We start from the raw sequence: 26,382 nt of genomic DNA on the forward strand, positions 1-26,382 counted from the left end.
GTTCGTCCGTCCACAGGTGGACACGCCGGGCCGCCTCTGCCTCCGGGCTTCTGTGAAGAAAGCGGCTCCGACGCGGGTGTGCACGGATCTATGTAAGTCCTGCTCTCGGTCCCTCGGGTGCGCGCCCAGCAGTGGGCCGGCGGGACTGGGGTTCTGAGGACCCACCCGGCTGCTTCCCACAGCAGCACCCAGCACGCTGCAGTCCTACCCACAGTAGGGCTCCAAGGTCTCCACATCCTCGCCAACACTTGTTATTATTATTTTTTGTTTCCTTTGATAGTAGCCAGTGATTTTGATTAGCATTTTCCCAAGGATTAGAGATGTTAATCACGTTTTCATGTGCTTACTGGCCATTTGTGGACTTTCTTTGGAGCTCTGTCTATTCAAGTCCTTTGTGCATTTTTAAACGGTTTTCTTGTTGTTAAGTTGTGGGAATTCTTTATAAGTTCTGGATATTAATCCCTTATCAGAAAAATGATTTCCAGTTTTTCCCTATTCCGTGGGTTGCCTTTTCACTTTGTTGACTGTATTTTTTGATGCACAGAAATTTCATTTTATTTTTTGCTTCATCAAACAACTTTAATCAAGTTAAGGGGAAGCGGTAAAAGTGCAATTGTGGGAAGAGCCCCGTATCATACATGTTCAATTATTTTCCATGGTGTTGACTTGTAAGGCGTTGAATGCGGGACCCGCTCTTGAATCTTCTCTCTGGTGGTAGAATAAGGTGCATATTGTCGGGAGCCCCTCACAATACTGAACTTACGGTTTGTCCTAATGAATTCGTGAGCAGCAGGTGGTTTCGCTGTTGCCCATCGGGCGCAGGGCGAAGCCGACAGTGCCGTTCAGGGGGCCCCATGCCTTCACCCACATCCCCACACGGGCCCCTGCCCTTCACTTCAGCAGTGTACGAACCGTCGTCCTCGCAGTGTCTGTCCCCCCACTAATGTGCCAGCCAGCCCTCACACTGCTTGCCCTGAAGAAAACCCACAGAGAGCCGCGGGGGCCGCCGTGGCTGCTGACCTGCTGCAGCCGCCGTTCCGGGATCTGTGAGAACCCCATCTTGCCCCATGGGCCCAGGCTCCCGGGTGCGACGCTCAGAGTGCACCGGGAGGAAGCGAACACTCGGCAGCACAGAACCGAGCACCAAAAATTCCCCATTCAATTTTGATGCAGTTCAACTTAACTTTTTTATTTTTGTGGCCTGTGCCTCTGGCGTCATTTAGAAGAAAGGAGTAGCAAATTCAAGGGTGTGAAGCGTTTCCTTTGTGTTTTACGGTCTTAGCCGTTCTCTTTAGGGCTCTGATTCACTTTGAGTTACCTTTTGTGTACAGTGTGAGGTAAGGGTCTAACTTCATTCTTTGCATTTGGAGGTCCAGCTTTTCTAGGGCCATTTGTTGCAAAGCCTGTCCTTTGCCCACTCCCGTGGGTGGCACCTGGCTGAGAGGCATCCAACCGTCTCGGGAGGGCTGATTTCCAGGCTCTCAGCCTACGCTACGCTGGTGACTACACGGGTCTCGATGCTGGTACCACACCGTTTTGGTTACTTTGCAGGACATTTCAAAATCTGGAAATTTAAGACCTCCAAATGTGTTCTTTTTCACGACCGCTTCGGCTGCCTGGGGTCCCTGCAGACTCCATGAGAGGTTTAGAATGGATGGTGCTATTCCTGGAGAAGAAACTGCTGGGATGTGGGCAAGGGCTGCACGGCAGCCGCAGGTCCCCGTGGGCAGGACTGACACCTAACAACGCTGCTTTCCTATCTAGGGGCACGGGTGTCCTTCTGTCCACGGTGTCTTCTGTGCCTTTCAGCAGCGTTTTGTGGTTTTCAGGGCACTAGTTTTTTTTAACCTCCTTGGTTAATTTCTAATAACTTTTTTGGGGGTATCACATTTTTATTTGTGATTCTAAAACACCAGAAACTACCTCAATGTCAAAGGGATTATCCCACACAATGAAATAGTACACATCCATCAGAAGTATTTATCAATGTGTGAAATGAAAATAATTGAACGGGGCAGTGCGCAGCTTTTCAGAAACAGTATGACCATGAAACGAAGCACTCCCCAAATATGAACAGTCACTGTTGAGAGTTAGGGCCAGACGGTTTTTCTTCCTGAAATGTCTGTGTCTCTCTCAGTGTCGCTGAAATAAGCACAAACTATGATTAAAAAAAAAGTGACTTTCTTCAAAGGGACGAGTTGTAAAAAGACGCGCAGGTTCGGTTAGCACAGGGAGAAACCCTTAACGAACGCCGTCTCTTGGGTGTCGGCTAAGAACGGACGGGCGGTGAAGACCGCCGGGAGAGTGCCCTCGAAGGTCCCTCCCTGGTGCCGCTCAGACGAGCTTCTGTATGTAACACACACAGGCTGGCCTGAACCAGGCGGGACGCGGACCTTCTCCGTCTCCAGGAGCCAGAGGCGGACTAGCCTCCACCTGCTCTGCAGGGAGACGACAGGCTCGCTTGACCGATCAGCCGGCCTCTGGGGCACCTTTGTCACTGAGACCAGCCATGCGCCCCGCACCGTCAGCAAGTTCCGCCCCCCCCCCCCACTGCCTGGACCCCCCGCAGAGTGGCTCCTTCTCCCCTGCAGGAGGCGCAAACGGGTCCTGGTCTGTTGGCTGTCAGGAGGGGCACGTGTCGCCAGTGGAGCAGACCACGTGCTGGGCCCCGGAGGGACTGGCTCCCGGCGCTCCCACATCGTGGCCGAGCTTCAAGCTTCAGAGACATCCCGGGCTGCAGGGGGTCTCCGCTTACACTACCCACCCCTGCCCCAGAAGCCTTCCTCCCCCCTCCCGGGCCACAGGCCCCTCCGGCCCCTGGACGGTGCCTGGCACATGGCAGGCGCTCCTTCCAACACCCCTTGTGATGGATGACTCAAGCAGGGGCGCCGGTTCCACTCTGATCCAGAACCCCCCTCCTGCTCTTCAAACCTCTTCCCTGCAGCACATAACTAGGAGGGACGGGCCGTCTAGTCGCCTGGACGTCCCCGGGCACACAGCCCGGGCCTCCTGCCTGCCCACTCCTGCAGCACCTGTGACCCGCCCTCCGTAACCCCACGATGGCCTCCCTGCCGGGTCTCTACCTCTCCCAGACAACCCCATGCCCGCCCTCCCCTGCTGCTTCGGCCCCGGGCGCCAAGGGCCCGAGCTTGCGCCCGCGGGGGAAAGGCACCTTTCTGGGCACGGGGCGGCCATCTCGTGCCCCGCACCAGGGGCACCGATGCCAGCATCCCTGTGCTGTACAGAAGTGAAGGTTAAAAAAAAAAAAAGCAACACCCAAATTAGTCTCTATTCTCTGGTCCCTCTGTCACTTTGTTTTGGTCTTTATTTAAAAACAAACTGACTGTAAATACATCCCCGATTTTATTTCTGCGTTAGCAGTTCTGAATAAAACTTTCCAGTTTTCGTTTCTAAATTTAGCTTAAGGTTTTATCTTTCATCTCCCAGGCAGTTCTGCAGGCACATTAAACATGCTCCTCTTTCAGTCCAGGAGTTGTACGGCCTCTTTCATTAGAAGCAAGTCGCCTGTGAACCACGGGGACGGCAGAGTCGCACGGCGCGGCCCTCGTGCTGGTCGGCCCGGAGGTTTTTAACTGGAAGCTGTGTGAGCGCGGATGATGTGCGGTCTGTTGGGCAAGAGAGCTAACCGGAAGCAGCTGGCTTCACTCGGGAGTTTAAAATAGACCTTCTCCTTAGGCAGGTCAAAGACTCCTGGCACCGGGCTGCGTTCGCAGGCTGCCCGGGAACCTCTGCTCGCCGGCCGCAAGGACAACAGGGCAGGCGCTGGCAGCGGGTCCAGGGGAGCGAGCCCTGCGGGTGGACAGCATGGTTGGGGGAGCGGAGCAGCCCAAGGAAAACCTGCCCCCGGCGTCTGCCGTCGCTGTCCCCACCGCTGGCCCGGAAACCGTTAGGGCCGGAACAGGCGCTCGCCACGCCGGGCCCCCAGCACGCGGGACAGATCAAGGTGCTCCGGGCAGCTCTTAACAGCAAACCTCCTTCTACTCGGAGGAGCCGGCGGGGGCAGGGGGCAGGGGGGCGGGCGGGGGTGGGAGCCCGGACCGGTCTCCGCGAGAGGGGACGCCACCGCAGCTCTCCGGAACCTGGAGCACGGAAGGAGCAGGCGGAGGGCTCAAAGGCCTTCCTGACCCTTCTGTAAAGTGTCTCCCGCCCCCTTGGCAGACGCTGGCCTGGGCACGGACATGCCAACGGCTCTGCCCTCGGTGACACGTCACACGAGAGTAACACGTGTGGAGTGAAGCTAACACGTGCGTGTTCTGCAACCCGAGTGTCCACCAGCGGACGGGGCGCACGAGCTGCGGTCGGGCCGTTCCATGGAAGAGTTCTCAGCCTTGGGGAGCGAGATCGAGCCGGGGGGCTCAAGTAGGCAGGTGTCCGACTCTTAACTTCCACTCACGCCGTGACCTCACGATTCACGAGACCGAGCCCTGGGCCAGGCTCTGTGCTGACAGTGTGGAGCCTGCTTGGGACTCTCTCTCCCTCCTTCTCTCTCAAAATAAATAAACTAAAAAAAAAATAAACCAAAAGGAAGAAACCCGGTCGCAGGTGACAACACGGATGACCCGAGGACACTACGCTGAGAGAGAGAAGCCAGGCCCAGCAGGACCAAGTCCGCAGGATCCCACTTCTGATGGAGCCAAAACCCCAGAGAAAGTAGAAGGCAGGTGCAGGGCTGGGGGAGGCGGGGGGAGGCAGGGGTGGGGTGATGAGCAGACCCAGGTGTGGGCCCACGGCCTGAATGGCACACTTACGAGGGCTTAAAATGGCAAATACCGTACTGTGTATATTTTGCGACAATTAATAAAAGAGGGCCGGCGGCCTGGGCCGGGGGCTCGGGACACACTGGGCCGGCGGGCGCGGGGGGCCTCTGGGGACGGCAGGGCTGGAGGAAAGCCAGGCGTCTGGGGCTGCGGGGGACCGGACGGAGGGTGGGAAGGTCCAGTGAACGCTGTGTGAGTGTGTGTGTGGGCGGTCGGGAGCTGAATGTGAGGTGCCGTGGGAAACCCCGGCGGGTGCGGGGAAGGCCTGAGCCGGACGCTCCACGGGCGGTGACAGCTGGAAAACACTCCGGGTTCTGCTCCGAGGGGGCGGCCGAGGCCCGACTGGCACCTGCAGCCACAGCCCGTGGCCCGAGGAGAGCGGATGGGCGAGGGTCCGGCTGGTCACGCACGACGGTGGCCGCGGTGGCGTGTCTGCTGCCCCGCTGCTGACGGAATGGGCCGAGGGGGCCCGGGTGGGCGGTGGGTCTGTGGCTCCCCGAGGGCCAGGGCCACCTCTGGTCGTCGTCAGTGCCCTGCCCGCCTCCCCGTGCTGCGGACGGACGGCCCGGACGCCGTGGACTGGCACTGGGCCCTCCGCTGCCGTGGGCAGTCACGGGCAGGCGTGGGAGTCCAGGCACACGGCCTAAGACAGGGCGGACAGAGCATTCCTGAACCTTCCGGAACCCGGGCAGGCGCGCTCCGACCCCGTCACGCTCCACTGCTCCGGGCTAACGGCCAGGAGGGGACGCTCCTCGGTTCCTCCCCAGGCAGGAAGACGCCCGCCTGGATGGCAGAGCGTTCAGTTGTATCAGAAACCGAACTGCTTCGAACAAGGCGAAGGGATTGCACTTTCACAAAAGGGAGGCAAGAATCAGAAGATTTTTCGCTGCAGTTCAAAAGCCAAGTTTTAAGAATGAACATAAATCCTCCCAATCACATAACCACTTCTTTCACAGAAGGCCAGGGGCTTGGCACCTCAGAAGTTCTGCCCCGAGGTCCCCGTTAATCGCTGTGAAGTCCCAGTCGCTCCTGTGGCCCTGAGGTCTGCGGCTCTTAAACTGCTGGATTTGCTCCTGGATTTACAGCCACAACATCGCCCTTCATTTGGCATCTGAGCACTTCCACCTTCCAGAACAGAAACGGTCCAGGGAGGGACTAACCCAGGGAAATCCTCCAATGGAAAGGGCCTGAAGACTCCACTCAGCCTCACGGGTAAATGAATTAAATCAGGAAATCCTACCCTCCACACCACAAATGACTCAAGATTTTAAATGACCCCAGTACTGAAAAGGTGCAGTGGGACGGGGTCTCATCCGCTCTGGGAAGTGTGTCCGGGGCCACGGCACCTGGGCGGCACTGCACAGGCTCCCAGCCAGCACTTCCTGTCTCTGGGTCCGGCTTCAGGAAAGGTTCAAAGATGTGAACAGTGAAAAATTTACAATGCAGTTTTTGGTTATTGACCAAAAACCTAGGATCACCACAGAATAATAAGCGGTTTTTAAAAATTCCTGCTTCGGGACACGTGGGGGTTCCGTTGGCTGTGCGTCAGACTCTTCATTTCGACTCAGGTCATGATCTCACAGTTCATTAGATCAAGCCCCATGTCGGGCTCTGCGCTGACAGCATGAGCTGCTTAGGATCCTCTCTCTTCCTTTCGCTCTGCCCTCCCCTGTATGGCTGCTCTCTCTCTCTAAATAAACATTAAAAAAAAATCCTGCTTCTATTTCCATTGAAATCAAGAATAAGACAAATGTGCTCATTTGTACCATCACATAAAACATCTTACTGGAATTTTCAGCCAACTCAAAAGGAAAACACTAGAGGTATAAGAATAGGAACTAAGAGGTGAGATTATTTTGTTTACTTTTGGGTAGGCTCAGTGCCCAGCGTAGGGCTTGAACCCAGGACCCTGAGATCAAGAGCTGCATGCTGACCGGGCCAGCCGCGTGCCCCGCCCCGGAGGTGAGGTTATCTTTAAGTGCAGGTCTAATTAGACACCTGGATCATCCAAAAGAATCCGCTGAGAAACAACTGCAAACAGAAAGACAGTTCAGCAGGAAAGCAGGATGTGAAAACAAGACAAACCCGTGGCCTTCACGCAAATAATTAACAGCTTTTTAGAAGACACTCACAACAGCAGCAATAACAGAATATCTAGGCACAGACTTAATGAGAAATGGGCAAAACCCACGTAATGGAAACTTTAAAACACCCAAAAGGAAATGAAAGTGGCCTTCACGTAGCACACTGTTAGCTAAGAGGATGCAAACTTCCTAAAGATTCCCTCCTCCCTGGACGCTTAAGAAACGTGATGAGGGCCCAACGAAAACCCAACTGCTCTTTCAGCAATGAAATGAGCCAATTCCAAGTGCCTGCTGCTTGTAATAATATCAGCATTGTTGTTGTGGATTATTATTTTTTTTAATATTTGTTTTTGAAAGAGATCAAGAGAGACAAGTGTGAGTGAGAAAAGGGCAGAGAGAGAGAGAGAGACACAGAATCACAGCAGCTCCAGGCTCCGAGCTGTCAGCACAGAGCCTGACGTAGGGCTCAAACTCGTGAATGGTGAGATCATGACCTGAGCCAAAGTCAGACCCTTAACCGACTGAGCCACCCAGGCACCCGTGTTGTGAATTATTTTAATGGGCTATAGCATTAATTACGTCAATGATGTTAGAAGCCAAGATTTTCAGTGTATAAGAGATAAAACTGAAAATTCAAGAAACCTGTGAAAACACCGGGCTGTTAAGAGTCGAACTGATGGGGCGCCTGAGTGGCTCAGTTGGTTAAGCCTCCGGCTTCGGCTCAGGTCAGATCTCACGTTCGTGGGTTTGAGCCCCATGTCAGGCTCTGTGCTGACAGCTAGCTCAGAGCCTGGACCCTGCTCCCGGTTCTGTGTCTCCTTCTCTCTCTGCCCCTCCCTCTCTCATGCTCTGTCTCTCTCTGTATCAAAAATAAATAAAACATTAAAAAAAAAAAAGAGTCGAACTGATGATGTCAACAAGCAAGCATGACTAAATATACACATACTGAAACACCACCTCCCTCGCTGACAGCACTGGACAGCAACAACAGTCCAATAGCAACAATCACTCCCAGGACCCGGATTTTGGTCTCTAACAACCCCCACTGAAAGAAATCAGGACTCTTTGAAAATCGCCGATTCCAGGTCTGGGGCAAGGAAGGAACACAATGAGGTTGGGGGGAATCTTCCTGTCTCAGAAATCAAGGAATCAAAAATAAATGCGTCCATGTCAAAAAACCCCACGGGAGTTGGCCCAAAGGATGCCCAACACTTAAAATTATGCACCTGCACATCAGACAGAATAATGATCTTAGCAGGCTGAAGCACCCTGGAATCCATGAAATCCCTAAGATCATAACTATATTCAAAAAAGAGAAAACCAGAAAAAAGTCTTTCGTTTTCATGGTTTGAGGGAAATCGGTAACTAACAGGCCAACGTCAAGGCTACCCTGACTTTCAGCAGGAACTGTACGTCCAGGGAATCGGACGTCTCCGGTCGGTGGAGACGGCCCTGCCGTGGGAAGAACTCAGATCACACGTTAACTCTCCGGGGACGCTGCTCTCCCAAGCCAGCACGATAGCACGGTGGGTGAGCGTCGGCATATGGTGGGTGGGGACAGATGCTGGCAGGATGCCAACACGCCCCTGCGTCTGACGGAGAGATCAGCCTATCGTCACCCCAACACCGCGTGAAATCCCGCATTGCTTACGACAGTCGCCAGATCGAATGCGTCCCCCGCACTCATTCCCTATCTCGAGTTACATGGCGTTCCATCCCAGAAAAGTCTCTGTGTACAAGAACTGCAAGGAATCAGTGGAATATTTCACAGGACAATCAGCCTGACGGATCAAATGAGCCATAATAAACGAGGGCTGTGATTTACCACACTCCCCGACCGGTAGTGGCCCGGGTGTGTGGCAAAAGCGGCAAAACCCAGCAAAAATGAATCCTTGTGGAAGAAGACACTTTCGTCTTAGGTTTTAATTTATTTTAAATATTTGAGTACATGGGGCGCCTGGGTGGCTCAGTCGGTTAAGTGTCTGACTTCAGCTCAGGTCAAGATCTCACCATTCACGAGTTTGAGCCCCACGTCAGGCTCTGTGCTGACAGCTCGGAGCCTGAAGCTGCTTCGGATTCTGTGTCTCCCTCTCTCTCTGCCCGTCCCCTGCTCATGATCTGTCTCTCTCTGTCTCTCAAAAATACATAAATGTTAAAATTTTTTTTTCAAATATCTGAGTACAATGACCAGTACACACTAGAAAATAGTCAATTCCTCAAGAAAATAAGGCATCACAAACAACATGTGACGAGGACTTCGGATGACATCATTACGTGACACAGACCACAAAGGAGCTGTGCTTACGGCACCCACGGAAACGACAGGTGTGATCCACGAGAGAATGGAAAAGTTTGAAAAAGTTACGCTGCAGATTAAAACTTCCATAAATGAAGACGTGTCTCTCAGATTACAAGCTCAACAAAGGGAGTCCAGCACATACTAGACAGACCTGAAGATTCTCAGCAGCAGAAACGAAGCATAGTGTTGAGATCCTGACCGCACTTCAGCGAGGCAACTTTAGGTCTACCGACTCTAATCATAAAAGAGGCTGCATTTTATATTTCACTTTTATAGTTATTTATTTTTATGGTGTTTTATGAAAGCATTAGTCCATGAAATTAAGAAAAAGAAAACTGGTCCTTCACCAGAGAAGACGTGAGACTGTCTCATTGTGAACACAGTGTGGTAAGTCACAAAACATTTGAAAACTATGGATGAAGATCAAACAGACAGACCATAAGTGAAAACGCCTAATCCGTCTTTGCTTAAAGCCACAGAAAAAAGAGATGAATGTAGAAGAAGTAATGGCTGGGGACTTTCCACCACAAGGGAAGTCCAACAATATAGGGATGCAGGATGAATCCCCAAAGGACTGATAAAAAAGAAACCCACGGGGCGCCTGGGTGGCTCAGTCGGTTAAGCGTCTGACCTCAACTCGGGTCATGATCTCGTGGTCTGTGAGTTCGAGCTCCACATCGGGCTCTGTGCTGACACCTCAGAGCCTGCAGCCTGCTTCGGATTCTGTGTCTCCCTCTCTCTCTCTGACCCTCCCCTGCTTGTGCTGTCTCTCTCCGTCTCTCAAAACAAATAAAAAACATAAAAAAAAAAAATGACATGGGTCTCAGTCCAAATGGAAGTCAGAGGCAGCGAAAGGCTTACCTTCATCGTACTGAAGGAAAATAACCCGAAATTCAATACTCAGTGAACATCTTTCAAGAATGAGGGCAGGATAAAGATACTTTCTGCATTAATAAAGGATTTGCTACCAGCAGACTCTCATTAAAGAAACTTCTACGTGACATATTCAAATAGAAGGAAAACGGCCCCAGGAGGGAAGTCGGAGATACAAACAAGAATGAAGAAGAAAGTGATGAATTAGTGGAAAAATCCAAGTGAGCACCAACAGAATAAACCAAGAGTACTGTGGCGGATGGCAAAGGGCTGGCTTACAAGTTCAAAGATGCAACAGCGGAGATTCTCAGAAGAGGGCAACAGCAGCACTTTTTCTTCTTAATTCCTAGACTAACTTTGAGACTTACAGAAACCCTGGACGCAGAGGTTTCACACTATCCCCCGCTGCCGCCCCTGTTATCGACCCTGCGCATTAGTGTGGGTGCGTTGGTTACAAGTGACGAACCAACACGGACACATGACTACTCACTAAATACCACAGCTCGCGTCAGGGCTCGCTGCTCCGGCTGTGCGGTCTGTGCGCTCACGGCAAATGCGAAACGCCACGTGTGCACCGCTGCGGTATCACACCGAATAGTCCCACTGTCCTGACAACCTCCCGTGCTCCGTCGGCACACCCCTCCCCAAGACAGGGCTGAAGGACGCTGAAGCCAGACTCGTGCTCTGCAGGCCGCAGTGAGTGGGCAGCCCGGGCTCCTGGCAAGCCAGGGGCAGGAAGCGCATCGATGAACCCTTCAAGTCCTCCCTCCTGCCATCCCTGCCCCTGTCTGGCACCTCTGGCACACGTGCCCTGAGCCCTTGCCATCTGCCCTGCAGCGTGGAAGGTGCCAGAAAACGCCTGCTGGGATGACGCGCTGCCTGCTCTGGGTTCACACGTCTCGTGAAACGACCCACTGCTGCGGATGTGCACCACGAGAAACACCTAGGGTTTTATTACATCAGATTTCCACTCTAGTCAGTAGAAAGGTGGTCAGAGGTTCACATCTGGCTCTTGGGATCCTTAGCCTATTTTCCTCGATTTTCTGAACTTTAGCCTCAACATCGCCTAGAGGAGCGCTTTTCGGGAACAAACACCTTCGGGTACAAAGCGGGGGAGACTACGCCCTTTCGGGGGAAAGTCAAAGGAAAGGGCGCTGTTCCGTGACTAATCTCACCTAGGAACCCCTGGGCAGAGCGATCCCCAAATGACTCATATGAAGAAGGCCCACGGGGGGCTCCGGCTACGTCCCCGCCCCCCCCCCCCCCCCCCCCCCGCCCCGGAGGCCGGGAAAATGGGGAGGCCCCGCTGCAGCCTCACCGCCGCTCTTTGCTGCGCCTCCTTCCTGAGTCGCTGGAGCTCAGGTGGACAGGTTCCTGGACGGGAGCGCCTGCTTACGACTCACACGGGGACACTCAGTGCGTCACACCCAGAACACGCGTGACTGCGCGTTCATCTTAGACAAGTCCGCGATGTGGAATACCACGGCAGCAAGTCAGTTGGTGGCGTTAAACGGAAACAAAACGTGACTGAGAAGACGACCCTAACGGACTATAAGCGCAGCAGAGGAAGGAACGGCTGGCGAACCAGAGAAATGTGACTCCTCCCCGTCCTGAGCACACTCGGACTTTTAAAAAAAGCAACTGATAAAAATTACCTTTTAAAGATGGTAGTTTCTGCAGTTCTCTGTTGTTGCTGGCACTGAACCTGGAGGAGTTCTGCCGCTTGTCTCTCCTCACTATGGGCTGCGGGGCTGGCACTTTTATTTTGCTGGACACTGGAGACGGGGCAGCAGAAAGGTTGTTTTTCCTGCTGGAAATCTGCTTCCAAAATAAAAACAAAGACAGAGGCATACGTCAAACGGTTGGCTCTTACGGCACAATCAGAATCTGGAAAACATAAACGCGTTTTTACCCTGGGACCAGCGTCGGCCCTGGGTGCGCACCCTTCCTCACGCGCCCCTCCCCTCCCCCGGTAATGCCGGTTCCTAGAGAGTCTCCCATTTCCCTTCAGACGTTCACCGTTCGCGTTTACCATCCAGGCTGATGATGATGACCCTCCAAAGACGCTCCCGTCCTAATCCCTGGAACCTGTGAGGGCTCCCTACCTGGCAAAAGTGATGGGGTCAGGAGCCTGGGCCCCGTGTAATCCCGGGTCTTCACCAGACTGGAAGCCGAGGACAAAGCCAAGGTGAGAGCCTCAGAGGCACTGGGTGAGGCCACCCTGCCGCCTGGATGGCGCAGGAAGCCTCTAGAAGCTGGAAAAGGCCAGGAGGCCGATTCTCCTCTATGGCTTCCTGGAAGAAGCCTCCGCGCTGACACCTGCTGTCAACCCGTGGCCTCCAGAAGTGTAAGAGGAGAAGCCTGTGGGCCTTTGTACAGCAGCCACGGGCTTTGCACGGAGCAAGCACCTTGCTTCTCTGTCCGCGCCCCTGAGCCCTGGGCGACCTGCGAGCCACACACAAGCCCTTGGCCCTGGAGCCTCGGGACACTCTCTCCTTCCCAGCCTCCCCTTCTGGCGTCCATCCTCGTCCCGTGTGGCAACAGCCTGGGGTGTCCGAGGGCGCGTGGCTGCCTCGCAAGGACAGAAGCAGTAGCTGCGCAAACACCGGGGGAGGCGGGTGGTGAGGGGGCCAGGTCCCTACACCCCCAGACCCACGGGGGCGCGGGCGGCAGGGCCGGGTCCCTACACCCTGAGGCCCATGGGGGCTGGGAGGTGCATGCCCGTGCAGTGCCCCCCGGGGATCCCAGCCTGCTCACCCCTCCTGCACCTGCAGGAAGGCGCTCCCAGAGGCGCATGTACGGTTGTAAGAAGCTCAAACTCACCCAAGAAGCATGAATCTACACTGAGCTGGGAGAGCTCACGCCAACTTAAGCCCCCAACTATTTGCCCTCATTCTTGAATGGAATTGTTATTAAGAAGAGATGCTTTATTTTTATATTTTATTTTAAAAAATTTTAACGTTTATTTTTAAAAGATAGCAAGAGACAGAGCATGAGCAGGGGAGGGGCAGAGAGGGAGGGAGACACAGAATCCGAAGCAGGTTCCAGGCTCTGAGCTGTCAGCACAGAGCCTGACGTGGGGCTCGAACTCCGGAACAGGGAGATCATGACCTGAGCCGATGCTGGACGCTTAACTGAGTCCCGCAGGTGCCTGAGCAGCTGTATTTCTAAGTGAGGTGCTTAAGGATGCTTGGGAGTTGTTTTCCAGGATGCGATGCCAGTGGCACAGACGACCCAGAACTGGGGGCCAGGGCCTGGGCTCCCTTCCCTCCCAGTCAGTGGCTTCCTCCTCAAAAGCGGCTATCCTGGACATTGTCCTTGACACCTGTCACTCTTTCCAAATGGTCACAAAAGCTGGGTCTTCCTTAAGAACCCCATCTGTACCCGTCTTCCTTCTCAGGAGCCCCCAAGTTAAAACTGCTCTGCTCTGCTTCCGCAGATGCCCCAGGAGCCCTAGGGCGCCCCCCCCGCCCCGCCTGGCCCAACCAGCTCCTCAAGTACAAGCCATGTACTTGTCTTAAACGTTATACACACACGTGTCCGGTGGGTCAAAGTTGACACCTCGTGTTTACTTGGCAGCACGGTGACCCTGAGCACAACTGGGCACACGTGCCACCCCCGCTGGGCCAGGAGTGGGCCAGGCACTGCCTGTAACAAGCTGGGCACAGTGCAGGGAGACCTCATAAAATGGAATGATCTCCACGCACAAGGACAGTTCCTGCAGGACACACGCCACTGGGAGGCTCCCCGTGTCTGGGGCAGGCCGGTCCCCCTAAGACCTGCTGACCTGAGCTGCGGCTCCTCTCCGTGGGCCCTGCTGGCCCCCCAGCCCCAGACCACTGTCCTCGGGGCAGGCAGAGTGAGCTTCTAGAGAGACCTGGTCCTGCCACCCAGGCCAACCTGCTGCACTCACTTCCCAAGACTCCCAGCCCGTGGGCGTAACGGTGGCCTAGAGCCCCACGCTCGGGTCTCCAGCTCCTGCTCCGGCCGGCCCCGCACCCCAGCCCCACCCCAGTGGGCTCCCTGAGGCCGTCCTGCGGCGCAGTCAGCAATGTGGGCTGCGGTCCATCCGGCCGAGCTCCATCACAAGGTGGCTGTCTGGTCGTCCCCATGTCAGGGTGCCTGCCCGAGGAGGGTGAGTGCCATGGTGTCCTGTGGCGGCCAGTAGGGGCATGTGCACGAGGGGACCACCTTCAGGTGGGGCTCGGGGTGGACGGCTGGGGGCCGCGGGTGCCCCACCCACAGAGCCGACTAGCCCAGAGTCTGACCTTCGCCTTGTGGGGCACCCTGAAGCCAGGCAGGGGGACAGGGGGACGGACGGGGAGAACCGATCTTCCTGTTGGAAAGGCCCTGCAGGCTGCAGTGTAGACCACTGGCCAGAGGGGAGAAGGGGGAGGAGGCAGATTCAGCTCGTTGTCCGGGCCGCACACGGAAGCATCAGCCACCCCAGGACGGTAACCGGCGGCTGGCAGTGCCAGTCACCAGGATGAGGAGAAATGGCCAGAGCAGCCTGGTCATGGGCATGCTGGGTCTGAGAGGACACGGTGACACCTGTCCCCACGCCCCCTGACACTCTCTTCCTGCCTAGGACAGCGGCTGAGCTCTGCCCTCAGGGTCCCGGCCGCCCTCTCTGTCTGGCAGTGCTGCTGCGGCCTGAGCTGGGAAGTGAACCTGGAAGTTGTCATCTACATGGTCCCCGAAGTCACCGAGTGAGCCCAAGCGCCCAGCAGAGGGCAGAGCGGGAAGAGGTGGAGGAGGCGGGGTGGGGCTGAGGGGAGATAGCCTTTCAGGAAGGAGGAGGGCACCCGCCCAACGGTGGCCTGGGCGCCTGGCCTGCTGGAGGCTGTCGAGGGCGGTGTGGGCAGCGGGGAGGCCCAGGTGGGGAGGCCCAGGGCGTCGGTAACAGCTCTGGAGAGGGGGCCGGGAGGAGGAGCGCCACAGGACAGACTGGGACTGTCGGGGCTGGGGGCCTGACCCTGCTGCGTGCTGCTGGGGAGGCCACCACGGGGAGGGACAACCGAACCAAGAGCAGGATCTGGGCCGTGACATGCAGTGACCACAGAACAGAGGCTGGACAGGATGGGACGGGGGCAGGGAGAGAGCTGCTGGCCTTCCCTGTGTGCAGGGGTCAGAGGTCCCCTGCGAGAGGCTCTCTGAAGGGAGGCCAGGCCCGAGGAGGTGAGGGCGGTCCCAAGGGCTCCCTGAACAGCAGAGAAAGGCAGCCCTTGGAGAAACAGAGACACTCTGAGCGCGTCTTTCTCCGCAGCTCCAAACATCCGCAGCCAAAGGGACGTGTAGCGGTTGGCACCTGGGGCGGGGGGATGGGCGGTGCCCACACAGAATTCTCCTGGCATCCCGACAGGAACCCCTCCCCCAACCTCATCACGGCCAGAGCGGTCCTGACCAGAACCGGGGCATGTCCTCACCCAGCCAGGGTGCAGGGTGGGCTCCTGGGACCGGGCAGGGAGCACGGAGCCAGCCTCGGCCCTTGCTCGGTCCCTGGACTTGAGACGCCACCTCCCTTGTGTCCCGCAGCCATGCAATCCCACGCAATCCCACGCAATCCTGCTCTCTGACACCTTCCAAAATTCTCTCCTCCCGCAATTCTGTGACGAACTGCCACCACTATGTGCCAGACGCCATGTGACATCCAGCCTCAGAAACCCGTATTTGCAAAGCCTTGGAAGATCTTTTAAAAGAATATTCATCTGAAAAGGGGGTCCTAGCATAAGCACAGCCCCTTGGATCAGTGGGACAGAATTAGGAGCCAAGGCCACTCAGTGGGAAGAGGGTCAGCCTTGTTGTTTGTGACCATAGGCCTCTATGAGAGCAAGAAAGGTGGTCTCCAGAGAAACCAGACGGTGTAGACACAACTAAGGCTGCCAGTGCAGGAGGCAGCTGCTCAGCGCAAGGCCCCCACCCTCTGGCCTTTTAGGGCGGGGAGCCACCGGAGCCACCAGAGCGCGCTCTCCGCTCGGCCCTGGAAAGGGAGCCACCGACCGACAAGCCCACCGCGTCCTGTCCCGCGCCGGGGCCAGCTGTCCTGGGGCCTCCCCTCTGCCTGTGTGGAAACCCAGCATCTGATGGGCCCGTTTCCAGGGCCCCCGGTTTCAATTCTTGCCGCTCTGCTTCCTCCACAGCAACAGCAGAGATCTCCTCCAACACCGAAGGCAGGGGCGCCTGGGCGGCGCAGCGAAGCGTCTGACCCTTGATTTCAGCTCAGCTCATGCTCTCGTGATTCATGAATTCAACCCCGGGATAGGGCTCTGTGCTGACCCTCGCCCTCTCTCTCTGCCCCTGCCCCGAGTGCGCCCTCTCCATCTCGTGCTCTCTCCAAATAAACTTACAAAAAAAAAAAAAGAAAAAAGAAAAGTTAAGTTAGGTCATCCCCCTTCCCTGCTCAAACCGCCTCAATGGCTCCCATCAAATCCTGCCACCGGCTTCCAACAAGACCCTGCCGGACCTTCTTTGCCCTTGGCCGTCTCTGCCTTCATCCCCCCCTCCCAAGCCGCCCTCACTTCACTTCAGCCAAACTGGCCTTCCTTCCTGTGGACACACGAGCTCGCTTCTGCCTCAGGGCCTTTGCACTTGCTGCTTCCTCTGGCTGGCATGCCCTTCCCCAGATCTCGGCCCCATTGGCTCCTTCTTCACATTCAGGCATCACGTTTAACATCATCCCCTTGGTGAGCCCATCCTTGACCACCTGAAGCGGCCTCTGGACACGTGTAAGTGCAGTTTTGATATCGCAGTGACCGGAGGGCGCTACGGATGCTGAGAGCCCCAGGACGACTGCTCTGCGAAGTGTGAGACGCGCTCACACCCAGTGTCACCCGGTGCCCGACTCACGCGGCCCCGCCTCCAGCACGGCCCCGCCCCCAGCACAGCCCCCAGCCCTCAGCAGGGTCTCGGGCAGTGCCTGCTGGCTGAGTGTGGATGAATGCGTGGCCCGCAGGGAAGCCTGCCAAGTGGAAGAGCACGGCCTGAAGGGAGGAAAATGACTTGGGGAGAGAGACAGGGCACCCCCGTCGTGGACAGGGCGCCACCCCCCAGAGCCTGCCCTCTGCCGCTGAGGAGCAGGCCGGGAGAGGGCCCTGCACCTGCGATGGGGGTGGGGGGGCTGTTTTGTCTTCTAACCACGTGTGCTTCGACCTCGAAACGAGGGAAGGTAGGTCTAAAAAAAGATGAGGGGTGCCTGGGTGGCTCGGCTGGTTGAGCATCCCGGCTTCAGCTCAGGTCATAATCTCACGGTTCGTGGGTTCGAGCCCCGCGTCGGGCTCTGTGCTGCCAGCTCAGAGCCTGGAGCCTGTTTCAGATTCTGTACCTCCCTCTCTCTCTGACCCTCCCCTGCTCACATTGTCTCTCTGTCTCTCAAAAATAAATAAAAAACATAATAAATAAATAAATAAATAAATAAATAAGATAAATATAAAAAGGAAGTCGAGAAGGAGGCAGTTGCCCCCGGGTCCCCCAGGCCCGGTCAGCAGGAGTGCGGGGCCTAGTCCGGGGCTCAGGCACGGGTCTTTAGAACTCAGGCAGCGGTGGACCAGCGGGTGCAGCACCTCCTCCTTCTCGTCCCTCAACTCCTGTCTCTTCACCAGCCTCCTTCCCTGACTCCATCCACTCCCTTCTAACTTATCGCACACCAAGAGTAACAGCTGACACGGGGCGCCTGGGAGGCTCCGTCGATTAAGCGTCCGACTTTGGCTCAGGTCATAATCTCACGGCTCACGGGTTCAAGCCCAGCTGTGCTGACAGCTCGGAGCCTAGAGCCTGCTTCAGATTCTCTCCCTCGTCTCTGCCCGTCCGCCGCTCACACTCTCTCTCAAAAGTGGATATGAAAGTAAAAAAAAAAAACGGTATTCGCTGACAAACGTCAGGTAAGTTACACATAATCAAACTGGAATTATTCTGGAAAACACTGCCAGCGTCTAAGGCCGCTCTACCACATCGGAACCTGCCGTGAGGCAGGACACGCCCTTCCCCTGCCGTCCAACAGCGTGGCTGCCAGCCAACGTGGGTCCCCCGCACCCATGCGGCTGGCGCGACTGTGGAACTGAAGTTTTAAAGTAACTTGATTTTATCAACGTAAGAGCCGCATGTGGCTAATGGCAAGCGCCCCCGGGGTTCTGACGCTGCCACCGGGCAGAGAAGGCAGGAGGTCAGGGCTGCCATCCCTTCAGAGCCAAGGGTTCTTAAGACAACGAAGATCCAGGGTCTTCAAAGTAATACCACCCCGCCCACCTCGATTCTGGGCTTGTCCTTCACTCCCCCACGTGGAGACAACGGGGATGACAGCGGGGATGACAGCGCGGCTCCGGCTCGGCCGCTTCCCCACACAGCCTCCTGCCACCGGCCAGAAGCCCGGCCGGACCGGAAGACGCGAGGTGATCACCCACGACGTGCTGCCGAACCGGGTGCCACGGAGCCCCGACCTCCCTCCGCAGGCACCGACGTTTCGCCGGAGACGTTTTATAGTTGAAATCGTTCACGTGAATCCTCCCTGTGACTTGGGGACATTTCGCCATGATTCACGCTGGAGGCAGCCTGACTCACGCAGCAGCTGCAGGGGGAGCGCTCCGCCCTTACCCGCGGGGCTACGGGCCCTGCCCGGACACTGCTTCCCCACGAAGCCCCGACGTTACAATTCACTGGCCGGACTCTTTCTAGAATCACTTATCGTGTAACGGAGCTTCTCCCGGAGAGGCAGAGGGGTGCTGATCGCCCCTACCTGCCGCTTTACCTGCAATACAACCCCCCCACCCCCCGTTTCTGGGGCTCCAGATTTAACGGTGCACCTGTGTGTGCTTAGGGGCCTTAAAGCATCTATTTCCTCCACTCGGGTTGTTACAAGAAAGGTGCCCCGTCTTGTCCGGGGGCTCCGCAGCTGCAGGGTGTGATGGGTGGGGGCCAGGTTTCTGCTCAGCCAATACTTAAGGTGTTGCCAGGCGAAAGCAATACTCTTTTTCTCTTCCCCAGGGCCTGCACAGAACAAGATGCTCAAAACCAAATTTTCTTTCTAGCATGTATAGAAAACTTAAAAAATATTTCTAAAAATATACAGTTCAACACAGGTTTGAACTATGTGGACCCACTTATCCATAAATTTTTTCCAAAAAGTGCACTATACTTAAATGTATTTTCTGTTCCTCATGATTTTCTTGGCATTGAAAATTTTTCTCTGGCTTATTTTATTTTAAGACTATAGAGGGGCGCCTGGGTGGCTCAGTCAGTTAAGCATCTGACTTCGGCTCATGGTTTGTGGGTTTGAGCCCCTGTGCTGACAGCTCCGAGCCTGGAGCTGCTACGGATTCAGTGTGTGTCTCTCTCTCTGCCTCTCCGCAGCTCTTGTTCAGTCTCTCTCTCTCTCTCTCAAAAACAAACAAAAAAAGAATACAAAACGTAATAACCATAACATACCAAACGTGTGTTGGCTGACGGTATACATGATCGGCAAGGCGTCCAGTCAACAGGAGGCTATGAGTAGTTAAATTCTGGGGGAGTCAATGGTTATACAACAGATTTTCCACTGTGTGTGTGGGGAGGGGTATGGGCATCCCTAATCCCCATGCTGTTTAAGGGTCAACTATATATGTATGTTCTACTGAGAAAAATTCCCCAAATAAACCCAAATAAAAAATACAAAGCACTGAAGATTATATTGGAAACCTTATCTAAAAGGAAATCTTCCCTGAACTGCTTTAATGAAAATAAGATCTTATGAGACTATGCATCTCACCACCCGCCACCAGTGCTATCGAAAAGAAAACTAAGGGGCGCCTGGGTGGCTCAGTCAGTTAAGCCTCCGACTTCGGCTCAAGTCAGATCTCACATTCGTGGGTTCGAGCCCCGCGTCGGGCTCTGTGCTGACAGCTAGCTCAGAGACTGGAGCCTGCTTCCAGTTCTGTGTCTCCTTCTCTCTCTGCCCCTCCCCCTCTCATGCTCTGTCTCTGTCTGTATCAAAAATAAATAAAACATTAAAAAAAAAAGAAAAGAAAACTAAAATCAAAACCAAAAGACTCTTCTTAACCCTTGCACGGGACATCAGAAAAAGACCTAAGTACCATCACCATCTGCTTTAGCACACTGCTGTTTATTTAACACAAATGACACTGAAAAAAACATTTCTCTGCATTCCAATCTCCTTAGAGGAACCAAAGATGAGGAAGAAAGCAGCCTCCTAACGAGTGGTGTTTTTCCCTCTAATTTACCGAACTGGAAACCAGCAAGCCAGTGGACTGGAGACTCCCGACTCCCCTTCTGCCCAAACACTTTTAAAATCCACAAACACACGCTGCTTGCCTCGGGGTCCTCACATACGTGGCAAGTACAAAGGATAATCAAGTTAAACTGCTGTCCTCCAGTACTTAATCTAGTGAGGGAGGCCGGCCGGGGCGCATAAAAGTCGCCCAAGGCAGCATCAATGATAAATAACCAGCCGAGCCGATAACTGCCATTCAAACATAAGAGACAGGAAAAACGCGGGCCAAGAGGGTGAGGGACGCTTCCCTTCAATCTCAGAATAAACGGGCCTGAGTGGGGGCTTACGAGACCAAGAGACTCAGATGGGCAGCGAGGGGCACGGGGAGGGTGCCCTGCAAAGCGAGGCCTGGGGACCCCGGCGGTCCCGTGGACACTTTCTAGGATCTGTGCTTTCAGGAGAACACGGAGACACGGTTGTAACCACCATTCTGCCGCTTTCCCACGGGCTACCAGACCCATGACATGAAAACAGACAACGCAGGAGCCAGCTAGCTTGTTAGGCCCGACGTTAAGGACATTTGCAAAAGCATGATACAACGCCACGTTTCTCAGTGAATCGTTGTGAAGAGTTATTTCCCATAAACACAGACCACTTCTGGTAACATGTATCAGGTGTGTTACTATTAGATGAATTAATGAATGCTTTCAAAATTTCGCTTTTAATTTCTAATACGAGTATCGGCCAGAGCTGAGCTAAATACATGCTCTTGGGGATCGTAGTTTTTAGGAGGGTAAAGGGGTGCCGACGCTCCTCTGGAGTGAGCACTGATGTGCTGAAGGCAGCATGTGTGTCCAGCATGATTCATGAGCAATCATACATACTTCATACTTTGTGGAGGGGTCTTTCTAGAACAGTCGTCTCACCTGGGGCCATTCTGTCCTCCAAGAGACATCTGGCCAGGTCTGGAGGCACTTTTGGTTGTCAAAACTGCAGGGGGGGCAGGGCTCCCCCTGCACCTGCCAGGGAACATTCTCCGGTTCACAGAGCACAGGGTAGCCCCGTGGGGAGCCTCTGGTCCACCGTTAACAGCGGTGAGCTTGGGGTGCCTGCACCCCACAGCTCAGCTAGGAGGCACTTGTCACTCGGTCACACAGAGACAAGGTGGGCACCAAGAAGGGACGGGAAGCTCACGGCACCCCTTTCTAACTCACATGCCCCCCAGCCCCCGGCTGATCATCCCTTTGCAGATCCTCTGTCCTTCCTTTTTTATTTTTTAATTTTTTGTTAAAATTTTTTAAATGTTTTATTTATTTTTGAGAGAGAGAGAGAGAGAGAGAGAGAGAGAGAGACAATGTGAGAAGGGGAGAGTCGGAGAGAGAGGGAGACACAGAATCCGAAGACAGGCTCCAGGCTCTGAGCTGTCAGCACAGAGCCCGACGCGGGGCTCGAACCCACGAACGTGAGATCTGACCTGAGCCGAAGTCGGACGCTCAACCGACTGAGCCACCCAGGCGCCCCTGTCCTTCCTGATCAAACACACTGCAGACAGCTGGGAAGGTGCGCCGAGGGGCGGCAACTAAAGTAGGGAATTCTGCTCTGACGTAATAGTCGCATATGAACTTCACAAAATAAATTTAAAGCGCTAGTCTTCTGGGTTGTGAGTTTCACTGGAGTCCGGTGCAGGGTTGTGTGGGAAAAAAGTGGGAAGAGAATGACAGGGAATGTGGCGCGAAGGCCCCAGCAGCAGCCCGAGCTCAGGATTCAGCCCCCGGCAGCGGCTCTGGCGCTCTGGGGGCGGAGCTGGGGACTCTCCTCTCAAGGGGTGACAAGCGCAGCCGCCTCCCCCGGAAAACACACCAACCAACAAACCACTTTTGCTGTCCTCCAACACTCAGGGCAAAACAGGGCCGCGTGACTAGAAAGTCAAGTTTTCTTGAAAAGACACTTTTCAGAAATGTGTGAATTTACGTTACTGTGTAATGGGTGTCATTGTTATGGTTATATGGATTAATATTTTTGAAATGTCAGTTTTAATTTCTAAGATGCGCGTGCACACACACACACACACACACACACACACACACACACCCGCCTCAGCTGTGGGCCCTCAGCACGCCGGGCTCCCTGTCTCTGCAACACCAAGGGGGCTGGAGGGGACGCAAAGGGACAGATGTGAGAACAAGTTGTTACTAAAGGTAGAAGGTGTCAAAATAAGCTAACAGGTTGGAGAGAGGACCCGTTCCACTTCCTTTTCAGCAACAGATATTATGTTAAGAGCTGATGTAGAGACTTTCAAACAAAACTAAGCTGAAGCAGGACATGCAAAATACCCGGCCGGAGAACAGCAGCAAACAACCTTTAATGTGCTGGAAACAAGTCACTTTACAAAGAGCATGAACACTTTCGAAAACCGAACTTACATGAAAACAACTCCGCAAACAACTACCACCAGGCCAGGGTCTGGATCTTCTGAAATGGACTTTAGGAATCTCTGAGCAATTTATTACGATTCTAAATACTCATCAAGCGTGCCTCGTGAGGTCTCCCCAGCTCTGACGGGCACACTGCGGACGGCTGCCCGAGGCGGAGCCCCTCAGCCCATTCCCCGAGTTCTCCAGCTTCCCGGGAGCCCGGCGGCGGCGGCCTCACTCCCTTAAAGTGTGCCGTGAAACAAGCCCGTAAGAACTGGGCAGAAACTCTGCTTCCCACGACACACGTGGAGAAGTCAAACTTCAACATTGCATTTGAAAGCGAGTAAAACAAAGTACCAACACACATCATTCAAGGTGTAGAAGTTTCTAGAAAAAGCCGAACGTGCCCAGCAGCACTCAGGACCTTTAGCGGTATTTTGTTACACTGGAAGGTATACTCTGCTGTACGTCTTGCGGGGAAAACTTCCCTTGAGAAGTTGTGGGTCATGGCTAATCCGGCCCCCAGGGTTAAAAACGGACAGATCGGACTCACCAGGTGTTGTCAGGGATGAGCAAACAGGGCCACAGAAGTTAGGTGACATCATTTCTAGCAATCAGGAGTGAGCACTTTTACTATCTGGTCCCCGAGCTAAAGTACCTTCCCCTCCACTGCCCTGTCCCTTCCGACCCACTGCGGCGCGGCTTCATGTTCCTTCCTACGGACCCCAGGCCACCAGTGTTCCTCTGTTTAACCAAAAAGTGTTCCGCAGCGTAAGCCACTTGCTCCTTTGTCTTCCAGGAGGCTAGGTGACCGGCAGCCAGGATCTTACTAGAAGGACCTTTTCCAGTCTTGAAGTGGTGCATTAGGTCCATCAACCGTAGGCCAAGATCTTGTAGGTTGTCTCTGCCCGGGTTATTTCCCAAGCCTGGCTACCCTGCGCCGGACGGGCGCCTGCTCCGCCCGCCTCTCAGGCTGTGAGGCCTTGAACTTGGTAGCTGCCCTAACGCAGGCGGGTTCACAGGCTGACCTGGCCGTGAAAGTGATGTGAGACGGAACAGGTCTGAAAAGCAGCCCTGAACGGCAGTCCTATCTGCACTGTTCAGGTTAAAACGTTCAAGTTCAGAGCGGCGCTGACAGGAGAGGAAGAAAACGAGGGTTTAATGCACCCGAGTCAATCATGTTTGGTAAGTGGGTGGGACCAGAGGTGAAGGAGAACATGAAGACGTGGGAGGAAAGGCAATGATTAAAAAAAAAAAAGAAGAAGAAGAAGTCAGGCTCAAAGCCAAGTTCAGGTGAACTGCAGTGCCCCCGTCTGTATTCCTGCAAAATCATGGACACAGGGATCTGCCAACTGTCATGCTTAAGTGGGCCACGTTGCCTCCAGTGTCCTTATGCGGAAGGGCCCACCGTTTCAGTGTTTTTCAGAGGGAATTCAAGCTCTGTGGCTCCAGCTCCTAGTAGCACTAGAAAAAATACAAAAACACACGTGGGGCACCACACTCAGGCACCGCGGGCCACACCTCAAGAGTCTTAAGCAATGGAACAGGCTAGGACCCCAAGCCACCTTAAGAACCCCCATTTGACTCATGAGTTGTTCTGCCGAGGGATGGTTGGGGTTCAGACTTAACATTATCCCCCCTTCTGGCCACGTTCTTTCTGCTCCAACAGGAAGAAAGGAACCACGCACGCTGACAGTCTTTGGGACACACCAACCGAGAGGGGAGAAAGGCACGGGAGCAAGAAAGGTTTGGGGGAGCACCGGACGCCCTAGTGGCTGCAACGAAAACTCAGTAAATGAAAGCAAAGCAAAGGAATCCACCTTGCAGAGTGGCTACGTTGCATTTAACTCAATTTAGTCCAAAGAGTGACACGGAAGTAGGCGGGTCAAAAGTGAGAATACCACAGTAAAACTTGATTGTCGGCTATAAAGAAAGGGCAGGGAAAAGCCCGGCATGAACAATCCCTAGCTATTTAAGGAACTTTTTGGGATTTCTCCTTTTGGCTTTGGGGAGGGCGGCAGATTTGCTGGAATAAGCCACCTGTTGAGGAGAATGGACGCTTAGGACGCACCAATTGTAAGAGAAAGATAAGCCTGGCACTTAAAAAAAAAAAAGCCCACGCTGGAGAATTGCCAGTTAACTGTTTTTCAGACCGAACTCATTCTAATTCGACTTACAGGAAGGGGTCTGACACTTACAAACTAACGTCATCTGTGATAAAACCAGGGACCTGGATGATCGGGCTCTGGGGACCGTGACACCGAGGGCCGGTCAGCTCTGCCCAGGTGGAGGTGGCTCCCGACTCTCAGTCGGAGGTGCTCCAGGCCTGCCACCCGTCGCAGGGAGGGAAAGAGGACACAGAGCGCTGGGTCTACAAGGTTCTCAGCGGTGTCCAAGGAATGACCTTCACCCCCACCTCACTGAGCCCTGCGGCTGCTGCTCCGCGAGCCCGCAGGTGAGACACAGCAGTTACAAGTGGCCCACACAGACAGAGAACACAAGTGGAAGAGAGAGGCTGTACAAACATACCCGAACCAGATATGCGGGACACTACCGACGCTCCGGGGGAAACAGGCTAAGTGGATCACACATCCACAGAAGAGGTGGTGTGGGACATGCGCGCCAGAAACCCCGCCAGAGAGGGGCAAGGTGACGGGAGGAGGAGGGGCCGAGAGGCACCAGGTCGCTGGGGAAGGAGGAGGGGGCCAATCTGAGAGCTACCAGGAGCCCCAACCACAGTGGTGAAACGGTCCCTGCAGGAGAGCTGCTAGATTCGAGGCAGTGGTCGTGAACTTAGAAATACCAGCGGCACAGATACAGCTTCTAGAAACACATCCGTATTTTCCCAGACTGAAACAGTAAAGTCCACAGAACCGAAATTTCAGGGTGGGAGGGAGACGCCGAGAAAGCCTCATGCAGGGAAAACACCCTAGAAGACTCTGGTGTTTTCTTTACCACTGTTTTCCTGTCCTTAGTTAAAAGGTGCCCCTGACAAAACAGAAAGGAAATGTATGAGAGCAGTTACCTCTGATTCTATCACTTCTTGTCCTTCTTTCGAACTTTTTCCACTTTTCCCTGCTTTTGGTGATTCCTAGGAAATATCAAACAGAATCAATTAGATTTCTCAATTTTTTGACTGCGGAATATCAGATAACCCCAAATGCGGTTTAAAAACGGATTTATTCCATTGAACTAGAACTTCTGATCGTTTTAATCAATACCACCAATAAATTCTGCCTCACGTCATTTAGAGAGATGATATTGCGATGCGACACCCCCGCCCCCCAGTTCAGACCCTCCTTGTTTTCCTGATCAGCATTTGGCGTTGAAACTTCAAGCAGAAATAGACAAACCCCCATTTAGGGTGCTCTCCCAGTTTCGACAGATCTACACTGTACCCCTTTCTGGCCTCCCACCTAAGCCCGCGAGCCGGGATTTCTGGGGTGATTCTGAGACGCCACGGAGCTCCACCTGGAGCAGAAGGGTACCCCCCCCCCCCACTTCCAAATGCAACGCAGCACACTCACGGCCATCCCCGCCGCCACCCAGGATAATAATAGTATTTCAGAGCCCCGGAGCGTCCCTCTGGAGCGCAGACAATTCTTCACCAGCAGACAGCCGGGTCCATTCGCTCCCCTTCTCCCGGCCGGGGGTCCCTCCCAGGCGTCGGCGAGGCTGGGTCAACCACCTCCGCGGCCGCACCTGCCCTCTCACGCCCACTGCGCGCGCCGCCCGG

The 26,382-nt window shown here is 54.5% G+C and overlaps 1 protein-coding gene across 1 annotated transcript in view; it reads right to left on the reverse strand.

The window, feature by feature from the left end:
- Nucleotides 1-5,632: 5,632 nt before the first annotated feature.
- LOC115301026 (serine/threonine-protein phosphatase 2A 56 kDa regulatory subunit delta isoform-like) overlaps nucleotides 5,633-26,382 on the reverse strand; it is a 21,345-nt gene continuing 595 nt past the window's right edge. The window contains exons 2-4 of the mRNA XM_029950694.1: nucleotides 25,672-25,737; nucleotides 11,690-11,855; nucleotides 5,633-5,903 (exon numbers count right to left, since the gene is read on the reverse strand). Coding sequence (XP_029806554.1) covers nucleotides 5,755-5,903; nucleotides 11,690-11,855; nucleotides 25,672-25,737 — 381 coding nt within the window. The 3' untranslated portion in view covers nucleotides 5,633-5,754. The remainder of the gene's footprint in view (nucleotides 5,904-11,689; nucleotides 11,856-25,671; nucleotides 25,738-26,382) is intronic.

The sequence above is a fragment of the Suricata suricatta genome, chromosome 9 (assembly GCF_006229205.1).
Source record: "Suricata suricatta isolate VVHF042 chromosome 9, meerkat_22Aug2017_6uvM2_HiC, whole genome shotgun sequence".
Classification (NCBI taxonomy): Eukaryota; Metazoa; Chordata; class Mammalia; order Carnivora; family Herpestidae; genus Suricata; species Suricata suricatta.